This window comes from Paralichthys olivaceus, chromosome 22 (genome assembly GCF_024713975.1).
Source record: "Paralichthys olivaceus isolate ysfri-2021 chromosome 22, ASM2471397v2, whole genome shotgun sequence".
NCBI lineage: Eukaryota > Metazoa > Chordata > Actinopteri > Pleuronectiformes > Paralichthyidae > Paralichthys > Paralichthys olivaceus.
The window spans coordinates 7,674,103-7,686,350 of NC_091114.1; the positions used below are offsets into that span (position 1 = coordinate 7,674,103).

The window sequence follows — 12,248 nt, forward strand, 5'->3', positions numbered from 1 at the left end:
AAAAGCAGCTCCATGTAGAGCCTGGTTTCCACAGCCTCACAGTACTAACCACGACAGATCTTTCTCATGGGACCTTGTAGAACATTTGTGCATTAATCCCCACCCCCACCCCAGCATAGTTGATTTGTCAGCTCAAATGTAGTTTACAATAAACAAAGAGGAGCTTGATTCAGTGCTGTGGAGCCGCTCCAGGCCGACTGCAGCCTCACCTGCCACAGATGAGGCACCTGGCAGCACGAGCAATCCTCCCCCTCGCTCCGTTTTACTTAGCTATCTTTTCTTTTGCACTTTTTGCCATCAGCTGTTGCCATGTTTCTACACTGCCAATCCACCTTCAATTTGTTTTTCTCTTACCCGTTCTTCCTCTCCCTCTTCTCAGGGCAGCTGGTAGCCGTCTGGGAGACGAGGCAAAGGTTCTTCCTCTAATATAAACTGAAGGATGACATTTCCTCCCTCTCTGGTCTCCATCTACTCTTGCTCTTTGTCTTCCACCTCTGCATCTCCATTTTTTTCTCCCATGCTCCTCTTTCTCCATCTCTCTTCTTCAGCCCTCTACTTCTTCTTCTTCTCATCAGTGCTTTTCCTTACATGGTCCCCCGGAGTTATTGCCCCCTAATTTCTTGCAACAACACTTCTAATCTCCCTCATTCTCTCTTTCCGCGTGGGAAAGTGGGCAGGAAGTTGCTCAGACAAGGAGATGGGGGGGTTCATGCCTCCTCTTTCTCCCACTCCTCAAATACCTCTTCCCCTTTTCCCTGAAATCTGGTCTCCCTCCTACCCTGAAGGTGTGCAGGTCATGTCAATAACACCTGGGCTTTTAGACACTCGTCTCCAGGGATGTAATTGAGCTGCAATTTAGCCTCTAATTGTGTGGAATTGATTTCACATACCTTGAACAGATTGGGTGGCAGCACACAAACACATAGACCACAAACAAATACTCAAGTGTGTGAGGGGTGAATGAGCTGTGACGTGATTTTAACAAACACCCCAGGGGGCTAATCCAGTGTCGTCACATTCTGTGTAACTGGAGCAGCTGGAGTGAATGTGGTTTAGTTCAATATGAGGTGAAGTGTAACGTTAGTGTGAGCTGTTTGACGTTCACCAATTGGTTGTATGTAAACATTGATGCCTCCACTTCCTCAAAAATTAAGCTAAACTATCTGGACTACGGGTGTCTTAAAGTCATTTGAAGCCAAAGCTGTGTCTAAATTCAGGGGCTGCATTCTTCGGGGAGGATGCAGCCTGTGAAGGAGGTGGTCTTCACGGGCAGCATTGAACTCAAATGCCAAACCAAAATGAAACGGTCTAATCGTCACCAGCTTCTCCCACCTTAATTGCAGCTGTGTAGCACCAGAGCTGAAGTTGGATACGACAAGAGGGAGCCTTCAAAGTAAGACAGTCCTGTCATGCCGCTGTAGAGCAATCGGTCTTTAAATGCAGCCTCTGAAGGATGCAGCCCCTGAATTGAGACACAGCTAGTTATTGCGCAGTAGTGATGGTGGAGTGGAGCTGCGGTATTGACATCCCACAGATACAAGCGCTCGACCAATTGGGAGTTAGTCTCAGCTGTCAACGATTTCTTTATATCTATATTAAAACCTACTGCACCAGAAAAAATAACACAAACATCTGTGTGATAAAAATCTACTTAAGATGACAAGCAGCATCTTTGAGCAAAACATATTTGATGTGTTCTTTCACATATTAGTTTGGTTCCTGTCTATTTCACTAACATGTAGGAGGTGGGGTTTATGACCTTATTATGCAGCCAGCCACCAGGGGGCGATCGAGATGATTTGGCTTCGCTATTGGAGCCATCATGTCATCCATCTGCCTACACTTAAACAAGGTTATTTTAAATCTTCTGTATTGATTGATAATTATAAACTGATTATTTCTTTCTGGAACCAGGGGCAAAGTTATTGTGACTCTATCAAATGGTCCATTCATCCATTCATCCATCCAACTATCCAACCATCCAAACTGCTTATGAACCGGGTCCTCAGACTGTGTCTGTGGGCATATCAGGCTGCGAAGCTTGTCTTAAAGTTTTTCTTGTGCTACTCAGAACCTTGTGCTTGTGTGTGTGTGCGTATGTGTGCATGTGTGTGTGTAAAAATAAGCCAGCTGAATTGCTAGTAGAATGATTGTTGGCAGGTATAAGTAGAGATCTAATAGAGATTATCTCCCTGGCTCAAGTCAAACACCCAGAAGGAATTAACTTCGGATAAGGGTTTACATAACACACACATATGCAAGAGGTCATTCCTGCACACACACACACACACACACACACACACACACACACACACACACACACACACATACATACACACCCACCCACCCAGTGAGCGGTTCAGATAGGGGAAGTTGAGGGTGTCAGTCGATAATGTGACAGTTTCCCCTCTCTCTCCTCTCTTTCAGTTCTTTGGTCACATTTATTTTCTGTTGACACTATCGGTTTGTGCACATGACAGAGCGGTCTTCATTTACACTCTCTCTCTTCCTCATACACACACATAGACACAGCACAGACATTCATTTCTTCACTGGAAGACGAATTGAGACACTGTGTGATATCAAATCCATAGTTTAAGCAGATGCTTCCTCCATATTTTGTGTGTTTCTGTGTGGGTGTGTATGCACGGCACAGTGTCGGGTTATTGTCTCTGCTTAACTAATGTAGCTGCCACAGTGTGTGTATCAGCTGCATTCTCTAAAATCCTCTTAACTTTAAGAGATTATTGAGAACTTGCGTCTTATCTTCACAGATTTGGTGATCATGATCAAAACAAATAACGGTGAGAGCTGGAAACACAGCGTCATGATAACATGTCAGACGAGACAGTGCGATTGTACAAGCGGTAAATAAACTTGTGGATTAACTGAATGTACTTGGACGACACAACTAAGTTGTCAGTTGTAAACATTAACCACAGACAATCCTTACATACAGAAGCTGAGGAATATTCAGTGGTTTAAATCATCTGTCTAAACCGATCTGATCGCCATGTTTCTCTCTCCTGTTGAACTTTGCCTTGGTGTTGTCCGTGTCTTTCCAGATCTATTAAGCTAATATTACAATGCTTAAAAAGAGTTAAAAAGTTGTCGTAACAGAAAATAATAATAGAGACAACCTTGTACTAAAACTGGAAATAGAAAAGTTTCAGTGGGCTGTGGGCATCTGCACATACAGGCCTCATGTTGTGAGTTCACCCCGACTGATCTGTGTGTTGGTGTTATGTGAAAGATTTACGATTCCCTCAACTATTTTGATTGTGTGTGTGTGTGTGTGTGTGTGTGTGTGTGTGTGTGTGTGTGTGTGTGTGTGTGTGTGTGTGAGCTAGGCCCTGTTCACCCTGTATTTATTTGCATGTTAGAAATTTGCTGGAACTGTTTTGTCGATGTGTCGGCTCATTTTATTGGAGCTCAGCTCTTTTTCGCCTCTCCTCTCATAAATGACGGTGTCCTCATCCATCTGGATGTCATTTCTCTTTCATGTTTTATTATTTCTCTCCTTCTTTCCTTTTCCATCTTTTTCGCACCCTCTCTTCTCTGTGCACATTCTCACCGACCCGACTCCAGAGCAGTTCTAGTGGCTAAAAATTGGCTCTCGTGTTTACCCTCATCATTTTCATTCTCTCCAGAGCCCAGAGATATGAAACAAGGGAGTGAGGAAGAAAGAAAAAGAACAAGGGGGAGATGAACAGATAAAGGAGGGAGTGAGGGAGAAAGAGAGACTGACATTATACTGATACAGAGGAAATATTACGAGGTGAGACAGAGTGTTATAGGGTCGTCCTATGCTTCACAGGGGTATTAAGTGTCTCCATCCGTCTCTTTGTCTAAACACCTTACCGACTCTCCCAATGAAGCCATTAAACTGTTCTCTTTGTTCCTCCATGTTTCTGTGTCCTTTTAAAGTCTTCTGTCAAAATCTCCTCTTCTTTTGTATTCTTTCCCGTCCTCTCATCTTGTGTCCCTTTGTCTCATCTCATCTCCACTTGTCTCGTCTCCTCATCTCATCTTGTCTCGTCTTCTCTCATCTCCTCTCCTCACTCCTCCTCTTGTCTTGTCTCCTTTTGTCTCATCTCCTTCTGTCTCCTCTCATGTTGTCTCCTCACCTCTCCTCTCGTCTCATCATCTCTTCTCATGTCATGTCTCCTTTTGTCTCCTCCTCTCCTATCCTCTTGTCTCATCTCCTTTCCTCACCACTCATCTCCTTTCGTCTCCTCTACTCCCCTCACCTCTTGTCTCCTTTCGTCTCCTCATGTCCCCTCACCTCACCTCACGTCTTTTCCCACCTCCTTGTCTCGTCTTGTCTCCTTTTATCTCATCTCCTCACCACTCATCTTATTTCATCTTTTCTCATCTTGTTACCTCTCCTCCCTTCACCTCTCATCTCCTCTTGTCCCCTTTCATCTCCTTACCTCTCATTTCATCTCCTTGTCTCCTTTTGTCTACTCTTGTCTTGTCTTCTCATCTCCTCTCCTCTCCTCATCTCATTTCCTTTCATCTCATCTTATCTCCTCTCCTCCCCTGACCTCTTGTCTCCTCTTGTTTCCTTTCGTCTCTTCACCTCACCTCTCCTTTTGTCTCGTCTCACCTCCTTGTCTCATCTCCCTTCTTCACCACTTATCTCCTTTTGTCTCCTCTCATCTTGTCTCCTCTCCTCCCCTCTCCTGAGGCCAAGAGAGGGTGGAGATGTCCTGACACTGTGTGTTTGTGTGTGTGTGTTTGTGTGTGTGTGTTTTCGTGAGGATCGGTTTTCTATATGCCGTCATCGTGTGCCATTTGATAGGAGCCATGATTGGTCATTTGAGACATATTTAGCCCTGGTCATCTTTCATACACACACACATGGGCGCGTCACAGGAAAGGAGTGGTGCTCTCTTGATTGTTTAGTTGCCCTTTCATATTTTTCTAATCTCGAGAAAATGAATGTGAGTAGAGCGGCGGGCCAGCAGGGAGGAGAGGAAGTGAGAGAGAGGAACATTTACTGTACTTAAACCTGTGCCTAAATATAGACCAACTTAACAGGTTTTTGTTGGGTCAAACGTACGTACCTATGCATGCACATGCTGTGTAAGAAAATGTCATGTTATTCATAGCAATATGCTGGCATTTTGTAAAATATGTTTACTTTATTCTTGCAGAGAGTAAGATTAGAAGATGAAAACCACTCCCATGTCTGTCAGATAAATATGACGCTCCAGCCGGGAGCCAATTCAGCTTGGTGTCATGGCTAAAGGCAGGGGGAAGCAAACAAACCCCCTACAGCACCTCTACAGTGTCTACATTACATGTTATAGCCTTTATCTTGTTTTAATAATCCATATAAAAACAAAGTGTAAAGAAAAAGAATGTATTTATGGGATTTCTTGGAGGAAGGAAACTCTTAACTTGCTGGTTTTTCAGATTAAACAATCAAGTTACTGTAATTGAATGACCTGAGGGGTATTGGAAGGTTTATTTCCCCCGTGTGTTAAAGATACAAATCTGTTTCTTGAAGTTTTGCATTTTGGGGCTGATTATGTTAACTTGCATTATTCTCGTGGCAATAATGACTTACCATCTCTGATTCTGCATTTGGGTTTTACATCAACTTATATCATGAGAGGAGAGAAATCTGTCATTGTCAACTCCTTTGCTATTACATGTATATCGTTCTTTTTAACATCTCTGCACACGTCAACCTTGTATCTTATTTCCAGGAGCCTGATTAGCCACTATCTATTTTGATAAACCCCAATGTGCGATCCAGGGTCCTCCAGTACTGCTGCATTTTACTCACACAGAATCGGAATATCTGAATCCTGCTTTGGGAACTTAGTACCAGCGTCTAAGGCACAATACATAAAAAATGATAATGATAAACCACGATTATAGCTATTGTATGAGCTGCAGTGAAAGTAAAAATCTGATACCTGTCCTGAACAGGATGTGTTGTATTGCTGCTTTGATCGTCATCATTGCTAATGAATAGATGGACAAGCTAAATCCACAACTAATTGTTAAATGCGCAATTGACTAAGCGGGTACTGTCCAATGCGTTGACTCACTCGGTACAGAAATAACCTATTGTCTGAGGTCATCTTGAACGCACCTCTAGATCACTAATGTGAATAGAATTGCATACTGGGAAATTTAGGAATGTGCATGAGGAGCCTGCAGCCAGGCTCTGCACCGAGAGATGAATGGAGGCTACAGCTGCCATGACTAGCTAAATATTACACACTGCAACACACAGATACACATGCGCTAACTGAGCAGAAGGCCAGAATATGTGAGGAATGTGCTCTTGGAGATGACGACCTTCACGCGGACACACGCACCACGTTGTGTGCTCGGATACACAACAACTATGTGCAAAAAAACCGCACACATTCCACTTCACGTTCACACAAGGTTCACACGCGGCTCCGATAGCACGCTGACACATTTGTACTCGTCTAGGGTGAAGATTCACTCATGATGTACATATACAAGGATTTATACACACACCCTATCTTGCTCAACAGGTCAGGATGTTTCACAAGTTAAGGCCTGCATGTCGAGGATATGTCTGTGTGAATATTGCTGCATCTGTTAGTGTGTGCATTTTACACCACTAGGCAATGAGAACATTCTAACCGTCAATGGCACACACACACACATACACACACATAGGTGGCCGTCACAGTTATAGTCTCATTACTGTCGTCTCCAAGGAGTCACCATGGCAATAGCAGAATGAAACCACGGCCTGTGGGAGTGGAGGTGTGTGTGTGTGACTGTGTGTGCGTGCGCGGCCAATAGACCCAGAAGCACTTGATTCCCCCAGGAAGTTAGTTCTCTCCACAGGCCAATGGGAGGTGAAAATTTGAGACAGAGTTTAATCCAATTGGTCTAACTCTTCTGACCTTTGTTACTCGCGACCAATCCCACGGGAGCAGACAGCCTGCAGGGCGATGACTTCACAGCAGAAGAGAAGTAAAGAAAGAAGGAATGAGGAAGATGCACATTTCAACACATGAGCCAAAGGAAAGTGACTTTATGAGTTTGTCTCTGCGGTTGTTTCTGGAAAGGAAATGTGAGCAGAATAACAGGATGAATGACGTAAACACTGAAGGTTTTCACATTTTATGAAACAAAATTACATTTGGGCCTAAAATGCATAAAGTTCCACAGCAACGCCACACGGAGACGTGGATGAAGTGTAACAGCGTGTAGAATGAATGTAGAGCTAAACACATATTTACAGTGCGTCCTCTGTGTTTATGGCCACACTCTCCACCTCCTGTCCATTCCTGTCCATTTTCATCCCTAACCCCCAGGTTGAGGGTGCTGTCGTCTGTGTGTTTGGCTTGTTCGCATGTATTAGCAGATATTCAAACTTTTATCTCTGTATCCCTCATCCAAATTTACCCCAAGAGATAAACGATGTGTCAAAAGTGTGTGTGTGTGTGTGTGTGGCTGGCTCTCTTGCTCACACTCGCACAAACACACACAGGGTTAATAAGTTAGCGGTTGTGTTTTATGTCTGTGTCTGTTGGAAGATAAATAAAGAGGATTTAATGGAAGGAGGAGAAGGCCTTGACAAGCTTTCAGCTTGAGGAATTAGCTTTAACACAGGCCTTTGTTTTCATCTGTCTAAAAACTGATTCTTGTTCCATCTGTGCTTCACACACAAAACAAAACGGCAGAGAATTATATTGGCAATTGTGTTTCTTAACATGCTTGTCCCTGTCATAAGTAAAAGTGCATTTTCTGTTCATTTATTTGTCAAAATATCCACCGACTCAGTCTGTCTCCTGCAAATAGACTCTTCTACAGCCCTGCTTACAGCTCCATGACAGCACCAAAGACTGTTTAAAAAAACTGTTTTGTTCGACTCCATTGGTCAGTTTCTGTAGAAGTTTATGGGAAATTCTAACAAACACAATTTCCCCCCTGGGATCAATAAAGTATTTCAGATTCTGAAACTTATCACACGGTGTTTTGTGCTAAATGCTATTATACATGCAAACTGCTCAGTTGCTTTGTTCCAGTTTCTCTAAGATGATAAAGGAAACATTTCAGAAGTTAGATATCTGTATGTGCCATAATCTCAATCTTTTCTTTCTTCTAATTGTCAACAGTGACGCTAGATAATAACAATACGTATATATTCATGTATGTAGCAGTTACCGATGCTAATGTTGAAATTCTGTGACACACTCTGACATCTTTTGGTATCTCTGTGTTTTAGGATGTGGAGGTTCTGGACATCAGCACCATCAGGGACACCAGGACGGGAAAGTACGCCAAACTACCAAAGGTTTGTGATGTGTGTCTGTGTCTGTCTGCCTGTGTCTGTGTGTGTGTGTGTGTGTGTGTGTGTGTGTGTGCGTGTGTGTGTGTGTGTGTGTGTGCGTGTGCGCGTGCGTGTGAGAGAAAAGAAGCTGTCAGCTCCTGCTGTTGATAACTTCTAACGTCCTCTGACCAGCAGCGATGTGATGCTCAAGTGTGACTGTCACTATAAGATGTGTGTCCTCTGTGTGTGTGGGTTTCCTTTCCCAAGTGATGGTGCAAAGGTGACGGAGCACTAATGAGCCCCACTGACAGATGGGCCATTACACAGGAAGTGATATAACCAGTGGCTGTTGGCGAGGAAGTCATTGTGTAAGAGCGTGACAGAGACACTCATATGAAGCTGCTGCACATTAGTGGTTCAAACGCATGACGGCTCCAGAGCATGTCCTCTGCTGAGCGTAGTGTCAGCATGTTGATTGGTATTGTAAAAGAAGAACTGAGTCATTGGTCAGTATGTCACAGCACAAGAGCTTTTACATTCATGCTATGATCTGTAATAAAAGTGATAAACAACAAATTATTGACGCTGCATGAAAAATTGAACTTTCAGGACGACTGTGTGACGTGTAGGGGTGATGAAATGTGACTAATTGATGAAATGCAGCAGTCGGAAGAGCAGAAAAACTAAACAGCTTATCACTAGTGTATGTGGCTGTACAGATCACTTTGGATTGATTTGCACAGTTCATGGGATGAAATATCCGCCTCAGCCTTTAGGTTTGAAAACTCCAGCGCTGTGTTTTAGTCTGGACGAGCAGAAACTGAGACTTTTACACTCACGATGCTTATGTAGACACTCAAATCAATTTTCAGTCATGATGTAACCTAATTCGTCAGGCTCTTATCACATGACCCCCAGCATTGTCCTTGAATACCAGTGTAGAACGCAACATGGATAATCAGTTACAAGTGTTGCTGACCATGTTGTGCTCACAACTGTTGTGCAGTTAAATTCTACATTTTATTACAGTACACATACTGACATGTCAGACACAAGCTATGATTGTGTTGGCACCAGCACACATGCCCAGTGTACATGAGTGGTCTGGTGATGTGCGATTTCAGGCGTGCGTGTATGGACGGGGATTAAAACTGATACAGAGCCAGAAGCTTGTGTGGACAGAAATAGTTTTACGCTGAAAACACAGCTTTCAAGAGATAATGTAGGACGTCCCCCATGGCCCAAGCGTCTCTTGAATGTAATCAACCATGATTTTGTTCTTGGGAAATCGGTAGAAAAGTAAAAAAAACGTCTAATCTCACAAAGGGATAAAAAAGAAGTTACGGGTTCTGAAGCGGTCCGTGTCCTATTTAATAATGGATCAAAAATGTGTCTAATGTCAAAACCCACAGACAATTATCACCCGACTCCACAGATGCATTTCAGCTTCTTTCAACTTCTTGTTTTGGCTGTACGTCCTGCAACTTTGCTGTTTTGGCTGATCTCATTAGCTTTGTTTCCAGCCGCGGAAGGCAGATGTTTTCAATGGAAAGCTCTCATTAAGCGACTGTATGCTACCTGCCCAGCACCACACAGAACACAGATGCTGGCGATTATCTGGTGAACACAGTGGAGCAGCCAGATGTTTGCCTCTGCAGCTGGTAGAGATCAGAGTGAATGTTGGTGGGAATTTAGTTGTTTTGTGTAATAACAAGTTCACCATATACATTTATTTAAGATTTTATATATGTATACATTTCTTTCACCTTGTTGGTTAAAAGTAAAGTTAACGCAGGTTAAAAAGTATTAAAATAAAGGGAAAAAAACACGCAGAACACTGTCAACAGTTACAAGGATTCATTCCTGGATAGAAAGGGTTCCAGATAAAAAATGGCTGATAGTTTGGTCTGTGGATTATCTTAAGATAGATAGATAGGCACAGTCAGGTTTTATATGAACACACAAATTAAGAGAGCAGTACAATAACGACATTAAAAATCTTAATTTTAGTGTAAAACCATAAAATAAGTGAAAAAAAAAATATGAAAGTAAATTGAGTACATTTAAAAAAGCATTCAAAAGCAGACTATGGCAACAGATGTTATATGTATTATGTAGAGTGTGAGGGCCTGTACTGGAAAAGTGTGATGGCTCTTAGTCACTAGTCTGTCTATAAAAAAAATTAACCCCCTGATATAGACAGGGGCTTAGTTGTGTAAATTGTCAATACAATCTTAAAATCAATGCAAAAAGAAACAGGAAGTCAATGTAGTGAGGCAATTATCAGTGTTGTGTGGTCACGTTTTCTTAAACCAGTAATAATCCTAACAGCAGCAGCATTTTGAACCAGTTGAAGATGATGCAGGGATGCCTGGGTAGGGGCCCCGTCACACACACACGCATGTGAAGCGAATATCACAGGTCAAAGTTCACCAAAGTTGAACTACATGCAAATCGCAGGGTGGCTTTCCCCTTTGGTGAAGTCTGACCTGTTATATTCGTATCACTTTTGCGATTGTGTCACCAGGCTGGTACAGAGGGCGTTAGAGAAAAGCAGGGAACATTTAAAGGCACAGACAACCCTCTGAAAGTCTTCAACCGTAGCGAAGGATTTCATCTTTGAAAAGAACTTTAGTTGGAGAAAACACAACAAAAACAAAGGCCAGAATCAAAAAGGTTGCTGCTGGTTTTGTTTTGTTAAACATTTGTGTAAAATGGATCCTTTAAAGTCTCACTTGCTTTTTAAAGATGATGCATCAGCCATCCTTGTTCATTTGTTTAATTGAAACGAAACAGAGGCATGACAGAAAGGGTGTCCGGTGGAGTCGGTGGTAGAAAGAGGAAAGAGTCGTTTGGTTAATGAGATCAGAGCGCTGCAACACATGCATCACATTTACTGTTCTCAAGAGACAATGGAGAGATGGACGACCATCGGATGTAGGATGGAGAATATACATGTCAAACCAGTGTTAATGTTTGTGTGTCATTTTACATTCAATATCCCAAAGAGTTTACTTACCTGTGTGTGTGTGTGTGTGTGTGTGTGTGTGTGTGTGTGTGTGTGTGTGTGTGTGTGTGTGTGTGTGTGTGTCAGGACCCGAAGGTGCGGGAGGTTCTCGGCTTGGGTAGGGGGAACCACCTCGAAGGCAGGCTGGTAACCATCGTCCATGGCAACGACCTGGTCAACATCTCCTTCCTCAACTTCCAGGCGATCCATGAAGATACAGCCAAGGTAACCATGGAAACCAAGATAACATAATCGACTCAAATTATATTATGCTACATATTTCTTCCTTTTTCCTCTTCCTCCCTGTGTTCTGTCCTCTCTTCCCCCTTCCTCACGTCTTTTTGAGATTTTCCTCAGGCCATATGTTGATTACTTACTTTACAATGTTGAGATAGAGGCATGCATGTTTAGGAGTCGTAAAGAGGGATTATATCCTGTGTGTGTGTGTTGTATATAGAAACTGTTCCTCTTCGCTTTGACATCAGGCAAACAGTCAAACAACTCGTGTTTTATCAGCTCGCTCTTGTTTGTGTGTGCATTTCCAGATGTGGACGGAGGAGCTGTTCAAGCTGGCCACAAACATACTTTCCCAGAATGCATCACGAAACACCTTCCTCTTCAAAGCGTAAGACGTGTCTGTGTCTCAACACGAGCAGCTGTAGAGCTTAGGTCATTTTTAAATTTTTTGATCATACACTGTTTCTGTGTTTATCCGTCCGTTTCAGGTACACAAAGTTAAAGTTGCAGTTGAATCAGGATGGGAAGATTCCGATGAAGAAGTGAGAAACACACCAACCACTTGTAAAAAAATGCAGCATCCTTCACTTCCTCTTCCTAGTCTCTCTTCCACTTTCTCTCTGGTCTCGTCTTCATCTCGCCTCTAGTTTTTGCTCCATCATGTTAATCTGACCCTTTCAGAACCTTTTTTTTATGTTGTGAACAATGATCCGATAGCATAATGAA

At 42.8% G+C, this 12,248-nt stretch overlaps 1 protein-coding gene across 1 annotated transcript in view; it reads left to right on the plus strand.

Annotated features, from left to right (window-relative positions):
• The window catches only part of plcb3 (phospholipase C, beta 3 (phosphatidylinositol-specific)), a 46,767-nt gene that overhangs the window by 18,506 nt on the left and 16,013 nt on the right, over positions 1–12,248 (plus strand). Inside the window, exons 3-6 of the mRNA XM_069518815.1 lie at positions 8,234–8,302; positions 11,373–11,510; positions 11,831–11,910; positions 12,011–12,064. Coding sequence (XP_069374916.1) covers positions 8,234–8,302; positions 11,373–11,510; positions 11,831–11,910; positions 12,011–12,064 — 341 coding nt within the window. The remainder of the gene's footprint in view (positions 1–8,233; positions 8,303–11,372; positions 11,511–11,830; positions 11,911–12,010; positions 12,065–12,248) is intronic.